General features: G+C 39.7%; 1 protein-coding gene across 1 annotated transcript in view; it reads left to right on the top strand.

The window, feature by feature from the left end:
* The first annotated feature begins 1,372 nt into the window (after nucleotides 1-1,372).
* DHX15 (DEAH-box helicase 15) overlaps nucleotides 1,373-25,011 on the top strand; it is a 47,289-nt gene continuing 23,650 nt past the window's right edge. Inside the window, exons 1-5 of the mRNA XM_082482494.1 lie at nucleotides 1,373-1,475; nucleotides 8,609-8,957; nucleotides 13,037-13,230; nucleotides 14,386-14,545; nucleotides 14,953-15,171. Coding sequence (XP_082338620.1) covers nucleotides 1,408-1,475; nucleotides 8,609-8,957; nucleotides 13,037-13,230; nucleotides 14,386-14,545; nucleotides 14,953-15,171 — 990 coding nt within the window. The 5' untranslated portion in view covers nucleotides 1,373-1,407. The remainder of the gene's footprint in view (nucleotides 1,476-8,608; nucleotides 8,958-13,036; nucleotides 13,231-14,385; nucleotides 14,546-14,952; nucleotides 15,172-25,011) is intronic.

The raw sequence follows: 25,011 nt of genomic DNA, 5'->3' as shown, positions 1-25,011 counted from the left end.
GCTTTTATGAGCTGTGCTGAAGTATCAAGTGACCACTCTGGAAGGCAAGGCAGCTGCTGACACTTTGTGTTGGGAGGGAGCAGAAAAGGCTGAAGGTAGTTGTTGTGGGAGAGCAGAGGCTGGTCATTGGAGCACAAAGTGTGCTTCTGACCTGAAGACATGGCCATTAGAGGCATCTCATTGCCTGACTTCATCTTCTCCTGCCCAGGCTCATCTGTGCCTTCAGTTAGAGGACAGGTTGTTTGTGCGGACCGTTAATGCAGTTCTTAAAAGGTGCTGGGGGAAGATAAGAGATGGGGAACACAGCTCAGGGGCACAAGAAACAACTCCAAGGACCAACTCTTCTGGACCAGGCTTAAGCCTGCAGACTTCTGCTGGCGGTTATGCTAATTGGAAGCATGAAAAATAATTAGTTACAGCTGTAACGGTTCAATCAAAACCTAACTGTAGTGAGGAAATGGCACTCGAACCCCTGTGTTTTGTTTCACTGCAGGACTTGTGTTACTAAATGCCATTGTAGCCGTGCTCCCTTAGAAGACTGTGATGTAGTAGAACCAAACAGGTGTGCTGGTGTTTGGTGTGACCAGGGGCTTCCCTGGCACTGGTGATCGTACGCCATAGTACGCCAAACTGCAAGAGAACATGGCAAAGACTAGTAACTGTGTTTCTGGGTCTTTAAAAGTTAATTTTTTCCCTCATGAAATACACTGCCACGGACACTTATTGTTGACATTTGAGTAATTACAGGCTGTATGTGCTTTTACAGCACATAGCTTTAATGTCCCCGGTTTGCTAGTATTTCTGCTGCTACAGATGACTTGCGGAAGATCACCTTTTTTTCCGCACACATGGCTAACATACCCAGGGAAGTCTGTCACGGCCTAAACCCGGGATTTGCCAAGACAGTTATATCCTGGTGTAAACTCCTTCTGTGCAAGCTCCCGTTCCACCACACCCCTGCCCAGGCGACAACGGGGCTATTCTGGGAGGCCACCAACGGCCCGGCCCAACCCCACCTCCCCCGCAGGGCCGCTCTCGACTCGCCACCGAACCTCCCCCCCCCTCCCTCAACGGCCGCCACCATCATGGCGGGCACCCCTTAACCGTTGGGGCGCACGCCCAGAGAACACTTTGGCGGGCGGACCGTTCCCGCCCCCGGCGCGCGCGCGCGCTCCGCCCTCCCCCGGCAACCTCGCCGCGCGCGCGGGCGCGCCAGCGTCTCGCGCAGCCTCGGCGTTTCCTTCCGGCCGCCATTTTAGCCGCTGTGCCTGGCCTCGCCGTGCTGCCGCTGCTGCTCCTCGAGGAGCGGAGAGCGCGCCCCGCCGCACCCAGCACAGTCCCCCCCTCCCCCCGCCACCGACCGACAGCCCCACCGAGCGCTGCGTCCAGCGGCTGCCCGCCGCCGCCATGTCCAAGCGCCACCGCCTCGATCTGGGGGACGATTACAGCTCCAGCAAGAAACGCACCACCGAGGGGTGAGGGGCGGCGCGGCGCGGCCTGGCGAGTGCGGCCTGCGGCGGGTGGGGGGATCACAGCGGCTCCCGCGCAATCCGGTCCCCATCTTCCGCTCTGGCCGCTCCTGGCGGGGCTGAGCTTCCCCGGGGAGCGGGGCGGGCGCCGTGCGGGGCGGGAAGGGAGAGGGTTGCAGCGGCCAAAGCCGCGCGGCGAAGCCCCATCGGCGCCGCCTGGGCTGGGCAGGCCTAGGAGACTCGGCGGCTCCCCGGAGCGCTAGGCGCGGGCCCGGGATCGGCCTTTCCGATGGGTTTGAGCCCCTCGGTGGGGGCGGTGGAGGCGGATGGCGGCAGCGCGGTGGTAGGGAGCGGGCGGGGAGAGCCTGGTGCGGCGGCGTGGGGCGGGGGAAGGGGAGGAAGGCGCCGGCCCAGCTGCCTGGGCGAAGCTGAGCTGGGCTGGGCTGGGCTCTCGTCGCGGCGGAGCCGGGGGCGGCGCGCTGCTCGGCCCACTCCCTGCGCCCGGCTTTGTCTGCGGGCCTTTTCGTTCTTTATCTGGGTTTTTTGGCGTCCGTCCGTCCCCCCCTTTTGTTTGTTTTCTTTCTTCCACTCTCTGGCTTGAGAGGTCTGGTACATGTGGTCTTAGAGGTCAGCATAAGGTTTGTTTCGCCTGTATAATTAGCGCCTAGCCTGGTAGGAACGTTGTTCCTTTGTTAATGTTTCTCACTCAATAATCGGCAGGGGTATGCTTGACTTTAAGTAAGAATCGATGGTGAGGTGGGTTTTGGGGTAGGGGTCAGAGGACGGATTATATTTTTTTCCTTAATTTTGCAAAGGTTAAAGTTTTAGGTCTGTACCGCACAAGTTTTACCGGTTTTTCATTAAGGTTAATTAAATTGTAGGAACATAGACAATACGGTGATGCTGTCCTTTTATACACAGTGGTTTTTGAGCCCTCTCTGCATAATCTCTTACCCTCTAATTGGTGAGAGGAAGGTGAGTGGCTCTTTCAAGTAAATTTCTGAAGTCTAAAGGAACACAAATAAATGCTGTTTATCTAGTCTGTCCTTCTTGATGGAGCACAAAAGACTTCCGTGAATTGGTCAGTTTCTAAAGTCCAACAGCATTGTTTTGGGTTAGAGTATTTATTGAAGAAAAATACTTAATCTTGTTCTTAAAGCTTGTAGTAACTAAAAGTCTACCGCAGCAGTTAGTGTTCACTGATAAACAGTCTTTGCAAAACTAGCTTATTTTTTTTAAAGGTGAGCTTGTATAGCTTCGGTTTTTAGCCCCTAGAGTTTGCTGCATTTTTCTCTGATAAACAAAAGTGATTGTTTATTATCGAACATCTATTTCCTGTATGTAGGATGACCATAACGTTATTTTTTTAAATAAATGTATTGAGCTATTTATATCTTTTGATATGTTCTTATGTGACTTGCCAGGAGTTGAAATAGCTCTTCTGTGTATACAGAAAAGTTGTAGCTTCTTTGTATGTAGAAATTTTTGTAGAATTTTCAAATGGTTATGCCCAAACTGGGCATTATTTAAATGTGGTACAAGTTACAGTTGGTTGTAAAGATAATCACAGGTCAGTATTTCCTTTTTTGTGTGTTGCTGGGTTTTACAGTTTTGGTATAGTTTTATTTGGCATTGTTTTTACTGATTATCTACTGTTGTCCTGAACTCCTAGTCTTAGCGTTTTGTAGATACTGTATCCACCAGTGGTAAAACCTTTTAACCAGAAGTCTTTGACCTTTATGGCACCTACAAACTATATGAGTGCTGGTCTTGTGTCCCTCCTGCTCTGCCAATAAAAGTATTAAATGGCATAGGACTGAGAGCAAGTCACTACAAGCATAATTATTGATTGCAATTATTTCTAATATTACTTGAAAACCTAATTCATTTAGCACAAGCCATGCTAATGTTACATTGTTGTGGTTTATCTTAGAGTAGTTTGGTTTTACAGCTTATGGAAGGTGGTAAGGAAGATGCACAGAGATTCTTGTTAATAGCATTTTTGTGCATGCCATCTTCTGTACTGAGAGTACCTTTATGCAATGTAGTTGATTTTGGAGTGGGATTAAGCTGAATTGGCTCCTTGGATGGTTACCACTTCACATGCAGGCAGAATAGTAGTTTATCTTGCATTCAAACTGGACCACCTAACTAAAGATGAAAATTGTATCAAGTGACCCTGTACTTTTTTTGTTCCTTTTTAATTGAGGCCTGTATTAGTATGTGTGGCTCCACATGGCACTGATGTCAGGCCAACAGGCTTGTAATTGTTGGTGTAACCTTAAGCATCAGCATGACATCTGTTTTCTTCCAGTCTTGAGGTATCACCTGTGAAGTAAAAAACTCTTGGAAAAAATGGGAAGTGTATGGAAGGTTTTCAGTTACAGTATTTAGGTGAATCGCATGCATACTGTTTAAAATATGTTATTTTTTTCCAAACATACTTAACTTCAGTCGCTGTTCTGTAGTACCACAGTTGCTGTGTTAGTGGGATGCATCGTTCAGACTAATTGTACTTTTTTTTTTCTAATTTAGAGAACAGAAATTCTCCTTTAGCTGCATTGGCTTTTTTGCATCAACTTATTGCCATGTCTAGTAATGGCGAAAAGCCACTGATGTTCTGTTAAATGTGCTTAGACTTTCACTGTGACTATCAGTGATTTTTACCTTGTGCCCTTTCTTTCCATTTTCACTTTTATATGCTTTTCATCCTCTGATTAGTGATTGCTACAGGGTTTCTTTTGTTTCCACATGTCTATACATTGTATATATATTAATAGGGTGGTGAGACACTGGAATAGGCTGGTCAGGGAAGTTGTGGATGCCCCATCCCTGGCGGTGCTCAAGACCAGGCTGGGTGGGGCTTTGAGTAACCTGGTCTAGTGGGAGGTGTCCCTGCCCACGGCAGGGGGCTTGGAACTGGATGATCTTTAAGGTTCCTTCCAACTCTAACCATTCTATGATTCTGTGTTGTATGTATGAATGTAAGGAAGTGAAAGCAGATAGCAGACCAGACTACTTCGCTTGAAAAACAAAGCAAAAAAAAACCCTCAGCTCTTCCAATTATGGAAGCTGTTATGGGATCCAGGCACAAGATAAATGTGATTAAATTATGATTCTTTTATTGTTCGTTTCTGGGTTTGAGACCAGTCTTCTCTGTGCAATCATGAAAAGTAACTTAAATGTGACAGTTTATAATGAATAACTGCCAAGTTGCATTTTTAGAAAGTTTATTAAATTATTAAGGCAGCATAAATGTAATCTTTTTTTTCCCTTGTTGACCAAAGGAGTCTGGATGTGCCTACTAAATTTCAATAACGGGAGACTGGGAAACATGGGGGGGGGGGGAATGACAAAAAAAAAGTGCTACTATAAAATGATAAATATTAGAGAGTAAGTTTGAGGTTGTGTTATATGTTGTGGTTTTTTTCTATGCTGAGATCTGGTTGCTTCTACTTCTTTTTTTTTCTTTAAAACAAGAAAGAGATACAACTCTTCTGATTAACCTGTAAACAGTATTTTACTTCCAAAATGTAGATAGAACTTGATGGGTTTGTTTTCTTATTTGTATGATTAAACAGCTGTAAGAGTTCAATGAAGAAACTAAGAAATGGGGGATTAACAGGACTTTCCACTCTGGATCATACTTGTAGTCCATTTAATCCACTGTCTTGTTCTTGAGGTTGTATTTTTATTTATGCTTTAAGCCCACACAAACTGCTACCAACACAGAAGAACACAGTGTTGCCCTGTCCCTTGTGCTGCGAGTGGTTGGGAGACTAGATCAAGGAACTGATCTGAGTTAGAATTAGCAGTGGTGGAGGGAGTCTGGGGAGGGCTTGTGCTTCACAAGGCTGTTAAAATGTTTATACCAACACATGAGAAGGGTTGGTTGGCAACAGTGTGGGTCTGTTCATTTTAGCAGTAGCACTGGTTTGTGTGAGGCTGAAGCATACACACTTGATGATCCGTGGTGTAGAAGCTTCTGACATCATACTGTTTAAGTAAATGGTTACAGAATAGTTTGGGGTTTTTGGTATGGGTTTTTTTTAATACTTTGACTAGATACGGATGAAAAATAAAAAATCCTTCAGAAGTGCGTGCACACACACACAAAAACCTACCAAAAAACAAACCTTAAACCCCCATTAGTAGTGTGTCTTGCTCTTTCCTTCAGTGAAGTGTGTGCTGTTACCAGGTTGTTGCGTTTTACCCTGGGTTTACCATTCTTTAAGTGCTTTTATACCTTTATTTCCTTTTTTATTAGTTCTGTTACTGTCTGACCAGGCACTTGTTTATCCCAGTACCTGCAGATATTTAAAAATTTGATTGTGACTAGCTCATTAACTACAAGTCCAAAGCTTTATTCCTGTCCAGTGTGTGCTATTAGACTCTTCCACCATTAAATCATAGACTCATAGAATTGCTGAGGTTGGAAGGGACCTTTAAGATCATCTAGTCCAACCATTAACCTAACCTGACAAAAATCACTTCTAAACCATGTCCCTAAGTACCACATCTACCCTTTTTTTAAACACCTCCAGGGATGGTGAATCCACCACCTCCCTGGGCAGCCTATTCCAATGTTTAATAACCCTTTCAGTGAAAAAGTGTTTCCTAATATTCGATCTAAACCTCCCCTGACATAACTTAAACCCATTTCCTCTTGTCCTATCACTTGTCACCAGGGAGAAGAGGTCAGCCCCCACCTCTCTACAACCTCCTCCAGGCTAAACAACCCCAGTTCCCTCAGTCGTTCCTCATAAGATTTGTCCTCCAGACCTCTCACCAGCTTTGTAGCCCTTCTCTGGACACGCTCCAACACCTCCATGCCCTTCTTGTAGTGAGGGGCCCAAAACTGAACGCAGTACTCGTGGTGGGACCTCACCAGTGCCAAGTACAGGGGGTTGATCACTTCCCTAGTCCTGCTCACCACATTATTCCTGATACAGGCCAGGATGCTGTTGACCGCCTTGGCCACCTGGGCTCACTGTGGGCTCATATTCAGCCCGCTGTCCACCAGTGCCCCCAGGTCCTTTTCTGCTGGGCAGCTTTCAAGCCACTCCGCCCCAATCCTGTAGTGCTGCATGGAGTTGTTGTGACCCAAGTGCAGGACCCAGCACTTGGCCTTGTTGAACCTCATACTACTGGCCTTGGCCCATTGTTCCAGTCTGTCCAGATCCCTGGCATAATGGAACCTCGTTTCTTCAGTTAGTAATGGGGGTAACTTTTCTATGCCATAGAATATGACCCTATTGGGCTCTGAAGCATTTGCCTGCCGTTTTACAGTAAGAAGATTTCTAGCTTGTACAATATTTGGCTGTGTTAGAAGTAATGTTGAAGCTATGGTATCTCAGGTTCAAGCAAATGATCTAAGAGCATTAATTTTCAGACAATTCAGTGTCCAAAGCTTCAGGAAAATCTATATACAAGTGAATTAGGTAAATGACAGTAAATGATGTTTTGTAATCCTTCTTTCTTTTCAATGGGTCTGTGTTAAAAGAGGTTTACTTTAAAAAAAAACAAAACACAGTATTGTGACAGCCTCTGAAGCCATATGTTGAAGTATTGAAGGGAAAAAATACAGCCTGCATTCATTTATACAAGAACAAGAGTGCTGGTTGTTTCCAATGTGCAGTCCATTTTGGGATAAAATTTATAGAATCAGTACTAATACAATCTTGGTTACTTCATCTTCTCTGTAGGTAGGAATTTGTTTATTGCTTTATCAGTTACACTTGCATGCCAGCTGCATGTTAAAAAAAAAAAAAAGAAAAAGGCAAGCTGTGGAGAGGAGTGTTGGCCAACAGTTTTCTTTGAAAATGCTCTCTACTCTTACTTTCAGGCATACTTGAGTGCTGGTAAAGAAGAGGGGGAAGTTTTGTTTTCCCTTAATGACTATTCCTAAAAATGTTTATATCTACATTTACTATAAAGCTGGTGTTGACTTAGCTTGATGTTTTGCCTTTTCAATGGGATTCCAGTTAGCATAATGCACAAAAGAAGCTGAAGCTGAGCATATCCTTAGTTTTGCAGGCAAAGATGCCACTAGTCTTTCGATTTACACTACTTTGAAATAAGCCCCACTTTACAAAAACACTCCATCACATTTTAAAGTGCTGAATTAGGGTAAGTTTGGGGTTTTTATTAAAAGCATGTAGCTATAGTTCTCTGCATCAAACTGGAGTTTTCTTTGCAAGTGATTCAGTGTTTGCTGGGAGAGTGAGAGTAGGTGCAAGAACAAGTACGTGGATTTGCAAAATCAGAAACTGCTACTAAGTATTGAGGCCAGAGACTGAAATTTGGGTGGATAACTACAGTGAAAATAGTACTGTTTTTCTTTTGCAAGTACAGTGAACTTTTTTTTCCTACTTAATATTTGGAACAAATGGGAATACGTTAATGCTGGTTATTTTAAGTGTGTGGTACAAGGTGATACTGGAGAAGATGGTACAACTTGGTAGTGCTAGATTAATGGTTGGACTTGATAATCTTAAGGGCCTTTTTCCAACCTAATTTGTTCTATGATTGTAGTGGCTGGTTTTAAATTTTAAGTTTCAGACTCAACAACTTGTATATCAAAGTTGATTGAGTTGGAATTGTGTAGAAGGCTATGAACAAAAAAAGTTAGAAAGTAATTATGGGGTGTTAAAATCAGAATTTTTCTTCCAAGGCTAGCTTATCTTGAGGGAGTTTTTGTGGGTTAGCATGATTCCCTTGCTAGGTAAGCAAGAAGACTATTTAGTGTTCTCTTATTTTTCTGCAGCAGCAGCAAGTAGGGATGGGAAGAATTGTGAGAAAAGTCTAGAACGTACAGCTGATTCTTCATAGTTGTTAAAGAAGGTTAAGGTGATGCTGTCCTCGTGATAGCTTTCTTCAGTCTTGCCTGTAATGAGATGCACTGTGGCAGTGCTTATGTATGAGTGTAATATGTATACTTAAAGTTCAGTGTGAATCATATACTGTTGCTCTTTGATGCTTATCCTTCAAGGTAGCTGTTGCAAGGCTTTTAAAGAGATTCGGTTTAAGTCCACTTTGTATTAGATACCTTTTAAAGTTTTATTGCATTTAAATTTCTACTCTGCATTTAAATATTCTAACGTTTTTCATTTTCTGCTGTGTCTCTTAACTCATTATAGGAAAGATCGTGACCGGGACAGGGACCGTGATGACCGATCTAAAGATCGCGACAGGGATCGTGACCGAGATAGAGATCGTGACAGAGAAAGGGACAAGGAAAAAGATTTGCGACCTACGTCTAACTCTACATATTATGCAGCTTCTGGGTTACCAACTATAAAACCAGCAATGATTCCACACAGTATTAACCCTTTCACAAATCTACCGCATACACCACGATACTATGACATCCTGAAAAAAAGGCTACAACTTCCTGTCTGGGAATATAAAGAAAGATTCACGGATATTTTGATTAGGCATCAATCATTTGTGCTGGTCGGAGAGACTGGATCTGGTAAAACAACACAGGTGAGTTCGTATGTGTATGATACTACTTTTTTTTTTTTTTAAAGGTTGAGACTGTTGCTAGGTGTGTGTTTGGGTGAAACATCCTTTGGTTTCTTCAAATTCATTGTGTTGGAACACCTCACAAATTGTGGCTTTAAAAATCTTCTTCAGCCCTGAAAATGGGGCTAACAGATCTGCAGAGCCCCCTTAAACCCTTAACCTTAATTTTGAGGACCAGTGAGCAGGGAAGATCTAAGATATAAGGAACACCACTGTGTACTTATAGCAGGACAAACGTGCTCAAAACTTTAATCTATCATCTGGCTTGCTGTTTAAAATCTATGTTGAAAGGTGATGTAAAAAAGTTTTTTGTTCTGCAACCTGATAAATTCCTTTTATCTAGGCAGAAAATAAAAACCGAAGGATATTTTAGTCTTTATAAAATGGATTATAGCTAACTCAAAGTAAGTCTTATGGAAATAAACTTTTAGTCATAAAATCTGGATGTCTAGAAAATGTGAAGGACATAGTACATTGAATAGCTTTTATAGCTGTCCCTGAAAATATTTGAAGTTATATGCCCTTCTTGCTGCAAATTTTAGGAACCATTGTCTTGTTTGGAAGGTACCTTGTTGCATTATCTGTATTGCTTTTTTAACATGTATAAGCCGAGACCAGGATCTTGAAGAATTCTTCAGAAAAGTTTGATTATATAATTACTTACAGTATTCTGATAGTATTCTGAACATTCATGTAAAAAGAATTTGGTACTTGTGTATATGAAAACAAGATTTCTCATTGCATGATCTGAGAATTTGAAGATCTAAAGTGGGGTGTGTTCTTAATATCTGACTTGAACTTCAAATACATCTTACTATCATGTCATTCCTCAGGCATAAAGGTTTTCCTGAATTGTCTTAGTACATTGCCCCTTACTTTCTGAAAGGATTTAAGAAACCTAAGGCATCTTTCCTAAAAATGGGATTTAAGCTACCAAAAGCACATAAGCTGTCTTGGAAGCTTCACTGCTTCCCCTGAATTCTCTCTGAGATTGCAGGTGTGTTTTGAAATAATTAGGAGTGTCTGTATAGGAACCTATCACTGAAATTGATCCTCCTGCCACTTAATAAAAACCTTGTTTTGCACGTGATAGTGTCACGTGCATTTTGTGATCAAGTGCTGTCTTCAGATCAGTTGGGGGGTGGCTGTTTTTCATACATTCATTGATCAGAGCAAGAGAAATAATTATCTGTGGTTAAGAAACCCTCTAATGCTCAAACTGAAGGTGTACGTTTATGCTTTCCTTTATTGGTATGAAGTTGGCATTATTTGAAATACATGACAAATTGTTCTTCCCAAATGATTATCTTACTTTTCATGGTGATGGTAGAAGGCTATATATTTGTAGGTAATACTTTTGAGAGTGAGCTGCAGCCTGTCAAGTTCCTTCCCTGACTATTATGTGCACGTTTCCCCTTTAGTCTTGTAGAGCATCCAGTTTTGGAAATGCCTGGCTTTGACAGTGGAAATGGTGGGAGAAAAAATGTTTTCTCAAAGTCTTGTTCCCCATCAACTTAATCCCAATCCCAAAGCACTGAAGTAGTATATTGGAAGCCAAGGCCATTAATTTTCAAGTCTTCAGTATTTGCATTTGCTTGATTTGTAATTTAAATGTAACCTTCTAATTTAACTGTTTTCTTTAAATGCTCTTGGAATACTCTCTGATGGAACGGGTGTGCTGAATTTCTTTTAGAAAGAGGTTAAATACTTGCTATAATTGCAACGTGCACTCCCTTTTAAATGTGGGATCATATGTGGTGCTAGTATAATTTAAATTTCTTCCGTAGATGGAGTAGTAGAGTAGCATCTGCTTTCGTTCACTTGAGAATCTTAACTATAAAGGGTAGGTTGTTTGTTGACATAACATAAGGGATACCACTTTGTCAGCAAGTTTTCTTGGCAGGTGAAGTTCAGAAGCAAGGTGATTCTGAGTATAGCTTAATCTCCTCCTGTCCTTGCAGTCCACAAGAGAATTGATATAGGTAAAAGTCGGACACCTTTTCAACTAATGAAAATTCTGAGCATTCTACCACATAACTTTTACCAGAGAAAGTTTTCAATAAATTGAAGTGGCTCAGAAAAGCCAGAACACAGTGTTTTCCCCTCTATTTCCCTGCGTCCCTTTAGAAACACTACTTTCCTTTGCCTTTGGAATAGTCTTTAACAGCCCTCAGTGCATTTATCTTTGATCTTAGAGGCCACTGTATGTGTAGCCCCTACCTCCTCATGTTTATAGAGGTTATATTTGAAAACCTCTTAAGTGAGGAAGTCCTTTGAGGATAAGGGGTGCTAACTGAAGCTATTCCTTTTGCTTTTGATATTGATAAAATGGCCTTTTTTTAAGGAAAGTTTAGGTTTTTTAAGGAAAGTTAGGTTAAGGAAAGTTTAGGGAAAGGTTTTAGTGATTTGTAGGTTTTTTGTGTCAGTGGAGTTGAGTTCACTTTTTATGTTAGGTTTTATAAGAACCAGATGATAAGAAGTGTTCAGTCGTGACTGAAGTAGAAAACGTAGTATTGTACAGTCTTATTTCCTAGTGTCTCTTAAAGTGGGACATGAAAAGTATTCTGGCGGTCATCTAAATCAACTTAACATTGAAGTCTGTGTAGACCTTTTCTTTCATTTGACACCACTACTGTAGGTTTTGCTGTTTACTGGAAAACCACTTCTAAATTATTTTTATTTCATACTACTGTGGCCTGACAGACCTACTGTTTTAAAGTTTATTTCAGGACTTGCTCCGTTTAAAGTCAAGAAGCTTCACCTAATATGTTTAGAGTTGAGTTTTTTTATTAGTGTCTTAGGAAGCAAATTCCTTTCTCTACACTGCACATTAGGGGAGTGTGTATGTGTTACAGGATAGGGTTTCAAGTACATGCTATCAGTGCTCGAGAACTGCTATTGTTTTTAATGTTGAATAGAGGTTCCAGAAACTTGAGTTCTTTTCTTCTCAGCAGTCTAGTAGTCTCCTGTCATATTTTTATAGTATTTGCTTGCTTTTCTTTTTGTATTTATAATGGAAGTATGTTCTCAATTTTTAAAAAAAAAAAACAACAAAAGTTTTTCAGTACAGTCTATGCTTGTCTGCTTGTGGGTATGCTCGATTTTGCTGTGGAAATGTGTGGTGTTGTGGAAGAAAAAAATTCCTGGTTTAAATTATACTGCTTTTCCTGTATTTCTGCATTGTTGCAATGTATAAATGTGTGTTGTTTTCTCTATAAACGTGAGCTTTTAAGAATACTTGAAAAGCACTTACTAAGGAGGAGTGGATTTTATTTGATCTGTAGACTTGAAACTAGTTGTGCTTGGAGATGTCTCCTCATAAAACATCACACTGAGAGCGTGTTTAGAATATTCCATCTTCATCAAACTGTTACTGACCTTAGAAATTCCTCTGACTAAAGTTTCTTATTTTGGGTATTTCTTACTGTTTCCAGATTCCTAAAAGGACTAGAAAACTGTTGACTGACAATTGAGTGCTACCATAGGAAGCAAACCATAGGGGTTTCATGTCTGGCTGATAAAATTTCAAAAGAACAAAATGAACATAACTAATTACTTGTTTATTTTATTTGTCATCATTCCTGGCTAAGAGATTTTTTTAATATCACTAAAATACTTCTTTGCTTAAGGTATTAATAAGCATTACTTTTTAAAGCCACAAAGTATAATTTGCTTAATGTGAAACTTCAAACAATGAACTGTGCTATGCATCTCAAAATTCTGCGTGTTAACTTTCATTTTGTTGCTTTGGAGCATGTTGGCTGCTGCTAAATGTCTGGTTAAGGTACTGATGTAACAGTGCTTAAATGTACTGTGAACCTACATATTCCTTTAACTTCAGAGATAGTTACGGAAGTGCTTAATGTGAGTGTCACTGGGTCCAACTAGCTACTCTATCTGCTCTTGTGCTTTGGATATTTTTGTGCATGCAGTTGGCATCTCAGTGGAATTATAGCTAACTTTATTTGATATAATACAAAGGTTACAGATTACACCTGGCCATTTGAATTGTGTTTAAAAATGAATTTTATTCTTAACAGATCCCTCAATGGTGTGTTGACTACATGCGCTCGTTACCTGGACCAAAAAGGGGAGTAGCATGTACCCAGCCTAGGAGAGTAGCTGCAATGAGTGTGGCACAGCGGGTTGCCGATGAGATGGATGTCATGCTGGGCCAGGAGGTTGGGTACTCTATTCGATTTGAAGACTGCAGTAGTGCAAAAACCATTTTGAAGTAAGTATGGCAACTATCAGGTGAAAGTATAACACAGCCTACTTGGAGGTGGGGGGAGTCGCAGGATAATGAAGGGTGTGAGCAGAGTTATGAGAGGAGTAAATGAGGAGGGGGTGAATCTATGGACAGGCACTTTCTGTATCTGAGTGGAGAAGAGAGACAGGAACCATTGCATGAGCTGAGGGAAACCTGGGGTGTGGGGCTTGAGTAGGTTTTAAAATGAGTCGTTCCTCCTTAAGAAATCACTGCACCTTACAGAAACTAATTTTAAGTGATCCATAAAGAAGGGGGTGATCCGAAGAAGTATTTTTATGATTAAGGTGCTACTTAGAATAAAGCCTTTCAGCATTCAATTTCTTTTTGTATTATACATTTGGCTGACCTTTTTCTGTGGTATCTTCCTACTTGGGGTAGTCTTGGTGAAGTTCAGTTCCGTACTTCAGTAAGGAGAACTAATGCAAAGTTTCAAAACTGTCTAATACCTGACTCTGTGACACAGAATGCATAGCGTTTTAGTTGCCAGCTCTTCTAGATTCCTGTGCTGTGTAGGTGGAACCAGGCCCGCTTAATATGTCATTTGCAGATGGCATTGAGAATGCTCAATTAAAAAGGATTCCATGTGGTGTGGTTCAATGAATAGTGCTTTTCTATCAAAAGATGTCTTCTCTTTTGGTCATACAAGTAGTTGAAGACTGGGAATAAAGTTAATGTGTACAAAAAAGAAATCTAACTGAGACAGAAAAGCAAAAAGTGAACAGATGATCTACAAACTGAAAAGGGGAGAAACAATTACAGAAATATTATTTCTAGGATTTCTGAGGGTTTTTTCTGTTTTTTCCTGTCTTCATTGTACACCTGGAAGTCTGCCAGTAATAAACTAGTTATAAATGTTTCTAAACCTTGTTTCCTCTTTCTTTTTTTTTTTTTTTTTTTTTAAGCTTCACCCCCAGTTCCAGATTTCACTTATACTTTGCAGTGCTTTCTATTTGAAAACTTCAAATAGGCTTGTTAGCTTGATGGAAATAGTTTACCTATGTTTCTATTTTAAAAAGGTTGATTAAAAGCTTAGTTCAAGCAACCTGTTGAATGATGAGAAAGAAGATTCTGTATCAGACTTTATTAGTAAAAATTTGTGTTGAAATTGTTTGTGTTCAGGTATATGACTGATGGTATGTTACTTCGTGAAGCAATGAATGATCCTTTGCTGGAGCGCTATGGTGTTATAATTCTTGATGAGGCCCATGAGAGAACACTGGCTACTGATATTTTGATGGGAGTTTTGAAGGAAGTTGTAAGACAAAGATCTGATTTGAAGGTCAGTAATGATGAAGCCCAACAGCATCTCCTTTCTGGTTGCAGGCATACGAAATAAGGTATCTGTGTGCTTACCATTAGCTGACTTTTATAATCAACTAAAGTAGATCAACTGTTTTTTGATCTAATGATGATCTGTATTGGAAGGATAACCCTAGGAAATTCGTAATGCTGTTTGTATTGAGGAAAGTGCTAGAAACAACGTAGTTGTAGCTTAATCTTTACATATTTGACTAGGAATTTTTTGGACCTTTGTAACAAGGTTGCTATATTCAGATGATAAAAGCATGCTTAAATCAGAGTCAAGAGTTGAGTTTAGTTTCTTGATATTACATATTGTATGCATAACACTGTACAAATTCTTGTTAACCTTTCGAGTAATTTTCTTTTTTCCCTTGAAACCTACAGGTTATAGTTATGAGTGCTACTTTGGATGCTGGCAAGTTTCAGATCTATTTTGATAACTGTCCTCTTTTAACTATCCCGGGTCGCACCCATCCAGTGGAGATATTCTATACTCCAGAACCAGAAAGGGACTATCTTGAGGCTGCCATTCGAACAGTGATCCAAATTCACATGTGTGAAGAAGAGGAAGGAGATCTCTTACTCTTTCTTACTGGACAGGAGGTACTTTCGTGGCTTTTTTTTTAATCTATTGTTCTATACAGAAACTGTTTCAAGTCGCTTGTGTAGACTGAAATGTTTAGTTTCCTTTTCTAGTTTATCATTTGAATGATCTGAGCTTTTCTACTTGCTGTACCTTGGGGTCCTTAGTCATTGTACGTATCTGTAATATGCATATGCTGTGCAAGGCCTCTCTAAAATGAAAATTCTCATCTTACTCATGTACTTCTGAAAGAAACTCGGAGTATGAACGCTAGATTTGTACTGATGTGAACTCAGAAGTTCTGGGTACCTGGTAGTATCCATGTTTTGACTGAAAATGTAGTTCTGTGCATTTCTGGATGTGTATTGTACAAATTACCTGAAGAATAACACTTTGGCTCTGCTACTTAGCTGTCAGTAGTAGCTTTAACAAAAATGTTTGGGTTTTGTTTTTTATGAACAGCTTTGGGTATTGGGTTGTAGTTCATTTGTATCACAAATATTGGGAATTATGTCTCAGAAATGGACTTGGTGTCTTGCAAAAGATGATTGTACAAAAGCGTATAAGCTAAACTACATCAGGAAATGAGGATTTTCTGGAAAACTTAAATCCTTTGCTTGAGATAAACTGGGGGGGGGGTTCTTAGTCCTAAGCTGTTGCTTTGAAGCTCTTTTGAGTGTCCCAATTAGCAGATTGAGATGGAGAAAAGGTAAAAAACCTATAGGCATTGTGAAAGTTTACTTGACCGGGCTGACTTAAAATTGATATTTTTATTGGTGGGAGAAATGCAGCTAGGAGAAATGTTTTTCTGACTTGTTCTTCATGCAGTCACTCCTTTTGAAGAAATACCCTTCAAAGGATGTGGAACAACTTAGTGTCTTTAAGTGTACATTCTTAACTATGCCAAGAGGAAAAAAAATGGTAGAAATAACTTGTGTTGCTAAAGGTACACAGGCTTCTTGAGTAGTTTTGTTAGTCATGAAGATGTGTGGCCTCTTGCATGAATTTTAAAAGACATTTTTGATTAAAATGTCTTCTGGTGGGTTGACTCCTCCCTTAGAAAATCAAAACAATGACTGTAACTGTAAAAGCAGATACTCTGGCCTTTACGTTTGTCCTTCTTTGTTTGGAATGTTGCTGTGAGTTAAAGTACAGTACATATTTTAACAGTTGTGGCTTTGAAACCTGCCTGTTTGGTTTTAGTTAGAAGTTCTAGTTCAGACTAGTCTGGCAGGTAATGTGAGAATTGGTGAAACAACTGTTGCAAGTGGGTGAATGAATTTGTGGCAACAGAAAGGAACACTGCTGTCCAGCTGTTTCGGCAGATTTTGTTATCTTACCAGGATGCTAAATCAAGCTGGTCTTTAACCTTTCATGAAGAACAAATACTTGCCCTTCTAATTATCAATCATAAATTATGTCCTCAGTACATCAGTTACTATGTATTGCTCTAAGTAATTTGTTCTCACAATTGGGATTGGGGTGGGGTGGCTGCCTTCAGGCACTACCAGCTCTGAGCAGCACTCCATGTTTTGCAAATGGCTCTACACCCAACTTGTCTAGCACCAACCAGTGCTACAGAGGTACTCTGTTCTATTGTATGAACAAGTTCTTTGATTTCCACTGGGTTAATTTACAGGACATAATGTATTATAGACAACTTCTTAATAAAATTATGCACATATTACCTGTTCATATGTACAGATATAGTTATGCAGAAATGTATCTAACAATATCACTGTATTGCCTATAATCAAACTCTCCATTTGTAAGCCACCATCCTCTTTTTTGCCTGGAGTTCTCAAGTTCATGTATTTGTGGACAATCCTGTTCAAGGGTCCTGTTCAAGGGCACTGGTGTGATTTCTGCCTGGAGCTAGTCTGAATTTAGCTAGTTAGGATGACGTTGCAGTCTGCCTTAGCTTCTGTAGAGAAGCTTTGAAGGTTTATATCCATTTTGATTAATGATGTTTTGGGGCCACTGTTGAGGCTCAAGATGGGCCTCATCATACAATCTGCATGTGTACTACTGTTGAATCTAAAGCGATAGGACCTGTTGTAATCCCAAGAACTGGAAAGTGTGCTCTAGGTACCACTACCACTATGTGGTTTGGGTTCAGTTGGGTTCTGAAAAACTATGAACAGGGTGCAGAACAATTTGATTTTCTTGTCAGAAAGATGCGTGTACAAGTCCAAATGAAGTTACATAAAGGAACAACGTTCTAGGTGAAACCATGCAAGAAGAGGCTTCAGATGAGGAGTTGTTGCAGCGGTCTAAGGCAGAATGGGTGTCCTTACTAGATACTGCCTTCACTTCCCACTGAGCTTTAAGTAATTTTATATGGGCAGTAAGATGGCTAGCAGTCAATTAGTACAGATTTGCTAAGATATAAAGTTGGTGATGGAACCTGGAGATAGTAGGGAAGATCCTGTGTTGTCAGGCCCAAAAATTAACAACAAAAAAATAAAATTAAATGCGTTTGGAAACCAAAGGAATCTTAATTCTATAAGCATGTTTCTGGATGAAGATAAAATTGTTAATGGTGCAGAAATAAGTGTTCAATAAAAACTTCCTTCGTGAATCCTGAAAGGAGCAGAAGTATATGATTATGTTGCATGAAATGCTCTTCACTCCATTAGTAACAAAAGAGGATGTTTTAAAAGCAACATTTATTAGGAGTAAACACTTTGAAATACGACTTGTATCTCACAAACTCTGTAAGAAGGAGAGATCATCTGTTGATTTTTAAGAACAAACGAAAAAAACATCCAGTATATCAGGGAGATTCCAGAAGATGAAAGTAATGTTAATGTTTTGTGCCAATATTCAAAAAAGGTATAACCTGAGATAACTTGGGTAACTGTAAGCCGGGTTGGCTGATGTCAGTCACAGGCAAAATTGGAAACTCTGTCAGGGAATTCTGTTCACAAGGAAATAGTATAATTACATTTTAGTCAACATGTCTTTCTTAGACAATAGGTTTTATCAAATTTGTTCTCAGTCATTGAGTTTATAAATGTGGTAGTCTAGTTGTGTAGACACACATTTTTTAAACTTCAAATGTATCAAGACTGGCTCACCCCTGATGTCAGAGGTAGCTGGTTTGTTGTCTGCTGGAGTTCTGCTAAAACAGTATTAGATTTCTTGCTCCATTAAGATCAGTAATCTGAGAGTAGGTATGAAATCCTTACAGGTGAAACTTGTGGGGTGTGGGAGGCAGAAATAATGACACAGAAACTGTATAGATCTGTCTTGCATATCTTGGTAACCTAGGCTCTTCTGACTGCAAAGTGTGTTCTGTACCACCCCAGTACCCTTTTCTCCATAAAGCTAAATGCATTGTTACACATTTAGGGGGAAGAATCCAGGTTACATCTGGAGATTTGAAGTGCAGATCAGCACTATTTTTCTTTATTGTAGATGAACATACTGGAAAATATTGCTGCGAAGTTCTTATGTCAGTGTTCCAGAAAGGTTTAAAATGTGATATTGGTAAAACTGATGTTGGTGTAGAAAACAGTTGCAAAATATTTTTGAGGTTTTGGTAGAATGTTTTGTAAATCAGGATTTATTTTAAAGGTACGTTTGTTTTTTTTTCATCACAGTGAGGTTGGTTAAGCACTGGAACTGTGAAAGATAGTAGCAGAGACTTCTTTATGAGGAAATTGAAGTAAAAATTGACAAGTGTTTTAGTCTCAGTGACAGTGACTGGGTGATGTTAAGGCGGTAAGTGTACTGAGCTGCCGCGAACACAGGCTGTGTCTTAGCCTTGTCTAGAAAGTATTGAAGAGCTGAGAGTATTAATGGTGTTCAAAGGAGGAAGATTTTTTTTTTCGCTCTTCATTCATTTGAGATGATGCCAATATTAAATATTTCAAATAGACCAGATCAAAAAGATCCTGAATATAGGAATCATGCTGGGACGAGTTCAGCTTTGACTTATTGACAGAGCAGTTCTCAGTTATGGTTAAGTATTGACTTGTTCCATGGACGACTCTTCTATCTTATGTCATTCTACAAACTTTTGTTTCTGAATTTGTATTTGGAGCATCTCCTGAAATGGTGGAGCTCTTAGGTCCAGTTCTGGTCTAAACCGTTGTTTGCTCATTTTGGCTTGTAGCAGTTTGCTTTCATTCTTGGAGGAAGAAAGGGAAATTAATGAAGCTCCACGCAGCTTTAAGGACAAAGAGCAGCGCCCCTGTTTGTGATAGGAACTCAGAAAGGGGAAAGTTAGAATGTCGGCCAAATATTTCTGGTTTGGGAAGTCCTTTCTGTTTATGCGCTTAGTCTTTTCCCTTTGTACTCATTTTACCTAACGTAAAATTGCAGTATACTTTTTTGGCATTAGTTTTCTTCAGGGTTTAACAGTTATGTCTGCTTGACTCATTTATCCAAGGTAGAGCTAAATCTAACTGTGTGTAGTGTAACAGCTGATCTGCTGTACATAAGACTGTCATCTCCTATTTAAAAAAGTTTAAAGTATGCTCTAACTGGAACGGTCTTGAAGTTTTTCTTGCCGTGCTCCACATACAGAGTCAACTGAAGAAAGGGTTCCTGAAATAATGTTCCCAAGGACAATGTTTACAAAATCATTGAATTCTGTTTTGCATGCTAAGTGCTCAAATTGTTCCATTAAATGTGCTTAAAATGACATCACTAGTCAACATCTTTCTGTAGAAGCAGTTTTCCTAAAGATAATGGGATGCAGTTTATATCTTAAGACTGAGTGGAGCCTGACCAGCAAGTTAAATGGATGTTTACATATACCAGTTCGATCTGTGAGGCAGAATGAATGCCAGCACTTGGAGTACTTTGGTGGCTCAGGGTAACTTGGGGTCGGTCATTTGGTAACTGCTGTTGAATATCAGTGTAATTTCAAGCCTCGCCCATGGCAGCATGGATGGGTCCTGCACACAAACAAAAGGGAAGGGAATTCAGGTTATTGGATTGTTAGCTTAGCGGGAGCAATTTAACTCAGTAACTTCATTGCTGCTAGTCTTCCTGGGTTTCTTTTTATGTTTGGGTTTTTGACTACTGTTCAATGGAACTTCTTTATTTAAGGCTCTTGACAGTGTTTGTTCAGCACAAACTTGCTTCTTAAAGATGTGGTACATGAACTCAATAATATATGCAACTGCTTCTATAATTCTTTTCTGTTTCTATTCTTGCTAATAGTAACCTTTCAGTATGAGCACCTCACTCTTTACTGCAGAAGTACCATCAGGGAAAGAAATGAAAGTGAATTTCTACTGAGCATTCAGTTTGAATAGTGTAATAAAGACTTTATTTTCAACAGCAGATAAAGAAAAAAAATTTGCTGTGCATGATAAGAAGCAAAATTGGTCTGTTCTGTGCTTAATTTTATATAGCTCCTTTTAGATGAACTGCTAATGATATGTTCAAAACCTTATTTTTTTGCTGCAGAGCTAGGGAATATTAAGTATTAGAGTAGTGAGATGCTAGACTTCAGTGGAAAGATGGTGTTGGAGGCAGCTGAGGAGGTATTGGTTTGTGGTTCATTTATTTCTGAGTCTCTGTTTCTTAGCTGTGTGTTCTGACACAGAGCCTGAGGAACCAACGTGTTTCTAAATTAAACTAGCACAGATCATCTCTAAAAGTCATACCTAGAAGATTTTCTATGATAAGGCTTTCAAAAATTAGATCTTCTAGAAAAAAAAGGTAGTATTCCTAAGTCCTGTTCATGTTTTCAATCTTGTTAGTATTTACTTATACAAATGAAAGAGAATGGAGGGGAATTGGGTGGCATTTAAGCACCAGTCCTGTAAGTGGTACTCTTGAAGTTAAGCTCTAGGAAAAGAGTAAGTTCTGTCCCTCTTAGTTTCAAATGCTGGCAGCTTTTCATCATGTCTTCCCAGGTTGTTTCTATGAGGTTAAAGAAACTGTCTACAACATGAGACCTTCCTGTTGTCCCCTTCCCATGCTGTCCTTTGAACAATGTGGAAGACTTTGTATTTACTTTCTGCAATGAGAAGTAAAAAGGAAACTTTAGCACTGTTATGGTGATAGAAGAAAAAAAGGTTTAGTTTTACAAGTAAGAGGGGTAGGAGTTCAACTCTACCCTCTGTGTTTTACTCTAGCTGAAGTAGTTTTTCTGCATGTTCTGGGATGAGGGATGCAAGCAGTAGTGGGCAGTATGAGAGATGGAAGACAAGGGACAGACTGAAAAGGCAATTTTGAGCATTGGAGACACTAACCTGCAGCTACTGCTTTCTGTGGTTAGTTTCAACTGTTGCAAAAGGATAAGAGGCTGTTGACCAGAGAGCAGCATTCAATCCTCCTTCTACGAAGAGTTACAGTCCAGCAGTTTCAGCTGTGAAGTATCTCCAGGTGACATTGAATATGTTTATTTCACTGAATGCTTAAAAGTGCTTTGGAGTGCTTAACTTTGACCACAACCTGAAGCATTAAATACACTTCCTTTATGCCTGAAAAGCAACTATAGGTCTCTAGTTTTCTTTCTTGAAACTGTAAGATGTGCAACCTTTTTCAAAGTGTGTGTATGCTTTGTGTACTGTTACTGTAGTATTCAATGCTGTTCATGGGTGGGTGTGACTCAGGACTGCTGGTTTGGCTTTTGAGTACTTGTATGTGTAGTTATACATGCTTGGATGAAGCTTTCTCATTGTATTTCGCTGGTCCAGCAGCAAAAGTTCTGCTCTGTGTCAGGTTGAATGATTTAATATAACCAGTTATTTCACTTGTATATATATTGATCTGCCATGAGAAGGGAAAAATAAAGCAAGTACCGTGCTTTTGATTTTTTGAGATCTTAATATGAATAGCAGGTGTTGCTCTCCCCATCCAGAGGATGCTAAAATTGAATATAAGCAGCAATCCTGGCATTCTGAGAATCCAGGACTCCCTTTTGTCAATAGGTTTCAGAGTTTCCCTCTGGTCTGGTGGATCTCTTAATTTCTAGCTGTACAGAAACACAGCTTCAGTGAGAGAAATAAATAAATAAAAAACAAACAAACAAAACAAAAAACAAACAAACAAAAAAAACCCAACAAAAAAAAAAAATGTATCTGAGAGTTTTTTTCCTAGGCACTAGTCATCAGCCTGCCTTGTCTTTGGAAAAGTGGGTTAAGGTGGAGTAAAAATCCTGTCAGATTCAGGAGGCATAAGTAACCTACTTACTGTTATGTGAAAATATAGATGGCTGCACTACTGGTTCTAATAAATCGGAGGGAAACTGCACTTGCTTTGTTTTCTAAACAAGACACTGCTAAGTATTGGTTGCCATACAGACTTTGGTCTTGCTGAAATTTGTGGCACAACGAAAGTTCCCATTGAAATCCTGAAACTTTTTGGTGTCTCAGGCTTGCTTTTGGATGTTTAAGCTCCTGAAATCCAGCTAATTTGACAGGTATTCTAAATATTACCTGTTGTCTACCAGTTATTTGAAAACCAAGCAGCCTGCTCAGGATTGTGTATAGAACCAGCCTTAATCGCACCAAGTTGTTGGATGGAATACCATTTAAATTAGCTTAGATTTGATTTAATAATAATACTCTTGTTTAAATTATTTTCCTGGTTACTGGCTTTTTTTTTTGTAAACTATCTTTATTTAGCTGTGGGTACAAAATACAAATTGTTGACTCTCACTTGAATGTCTAGATGACTTTGTTTTTCCTGGTTGAAAAATATTCACCACCCCATTACCTCCTTGATCACTTGTATATCCATAAAAAGAAATATTTTGTTCTTTGCTGTCTTCAGAGCTCTTCCAAGGAGAATCACTTATGTTGTTGAGGGGGTAGAAGAATCTTGAGGACTCCATATTAATATTCACAGTGTACTACCATGGAGCTCTTAACTGCTTCTTGATTCTAGTTTCCATAGTGTTGCAGCTGAACTGTAGATATTGTACAGCTATTGTTAATTCATTTTTTGATTGGATCAAGGAAGAAGTTTTTTGAAACTTTAAGTTACATAGTAGACTGCCTGGGACAATTTTGATCACTAGATGTTGTGAAGTATAGATATGTTCAGTGTATGTGGTGCTGGCAGCTTGAGATAAATAAGCATTTTAGCTAGCGTGTAACCTTTCCTCTTTTTATGGTCTGTTTGCTATTTACCTTTTCGTAGCTGTGGCTCCTTTGATCCCGTGTCTGTTCCTGCTTCTGGTACCCTGGTATCAGCTATCAGGCAGTCAGTGGGATAGTCGGGGCTCTGAGGATTTTTTCAGACATAATCTAAATGCAAGGCAAGCTCACTCTACCTTTCCTCCTTTCCCTCGATGAAGAAAAATCTCCTCTTATGTTTGGGTTGGTAAAATAACCCCTCTTGAAAGGGTTTTGTAGTGGATTTGGAGTAAATGCTGTGCAAATATTTAAATGTGTGGGTGTGGTTTTTTTAAAAAAAAAAAAAAAAACACAAAAAAAACCCAAAACAAACATTTCATACTTGAGTAAGTCAGGACTATTGAATTAGACTTGCTGGATCTTCAGAGTACTAAAGTTAGGATTCTGCCTTCAACTGTATCTCTTGTATCTTTGGACTTAAATGTTTTTGTGTGGTACAAATGAATCTTTAACACCTAAATGAATCCTTAACACTTTCAAACTATTCTTACTACACATATGCCTTCTAGGTTGTGTAATTTGGGATCATCTAGTTCCAACCCCCCTGCCATGGGCAGGGACACCTCCCACTAGACCAGGTTGCTCAAAGCCCCATCCACCCTGGCCTTGAACACCTCCCAGGGATGGGGCATCCACAACTTCCCCAGGCAATTTGTTCCAGTGCCTCACCACCCTCAGAGTGAAAAATTTCTTAATATCTAATCTACATCTCCCCTCTTCCAGTTTGAAGCCATTACCCCTTGACTTATCACTTCATGCCTTTGCAAAAAGTCCCTCTCCAGCTTTCTTGTAGGTGTCCTTCAGATACTGGAAAGCTGCTATAAGGTCTCCCCGGAGCCTTCTCTTCTCCAGGCTGAACAACCCCAACTCTCTCAGCCTGTTGTCTTTACTTTTTTTTTTTTTAGTTAATTCAGTACTCAAGAATTCTCTTTCACTGTCTTTAGATGAGTGACAGTGGCTCTTGGTGACTTGCATCCTTCTTTCAGCAGTTTATGATGAGGTCTGTAGTTACCTCTGCAAATCTGCAGAGACTAATGGTTATATATGCATTTGTCATCTCTATTTTGAAGTATTTTAATGAGTCCTGATTAGGGATACTTTGAAACTACATTAGGAAACTCTAGGGAGAAACAACACTTTTATCTCTTCTGAAAGATGATGATAGGTGACTTGTGAACACGTGACCTGAAAAGGGTAGTGCTTTCATTTATCACTGCTTGCCTTGTATTTTACTATCTCTTAAGTATAAAACTGTCCTGGAGTCTCTAGTCATTACAGTTGAAGATTAAGCATCCTGTCCAGCATCAGAGCTTTCCCAATTACACAGTGTAATCCGCTCAAATTCCATGAAACAGTGTAGTGACCTTCAGATCAGGAACTAAGGTCTGTACTGTATTTCTGGTTTAGCGTTTGGCTTGTGGGATTTTTTTTTTTTCCTGAAAGATACAATCTAATTTTCTATTAAGTATTTAACAGGCCCAAGTATCAGCTTGTCAAGACTTTGAATAGGTGTAAATTTGAGAGGGAGTGTTGCTGCCTAGTTAGTCAACTATTTACTTATAACATGTTGTCTTTTTACATAAGCACCGTTGTTTAAGTATTCATTTACTGTGTATGATCTGTAAGTTAGGTTTTTCCTTTTCACTGGGAGGTTATTACTGAACTTAAAGCGGTTTATCAACAGAGCACCAGGTATTAACAAATGTGTAAAGAAATTCATTCTCTGTTGAAAAACCAGTAGGGGGCATTCCAGCT

This window comes from Vanellus vanellus (assembly GCF_965231255.1).
Source record: "Vanellus vanellus genome assembly, chromosome: 4".
Classification (NCBI taxonomy): domain Eukaryota; kingdom Metazoa; phylum Chordata; class Aves; order Charadriiformes; family Charadriidae; genus Vanellus; species Vanellus vanellus.
The sequence above is the reverse complement of the archived record's forward strand: the minus strand, read 5'-3'. Positions and strand labels throughout refer to the sequence as shown.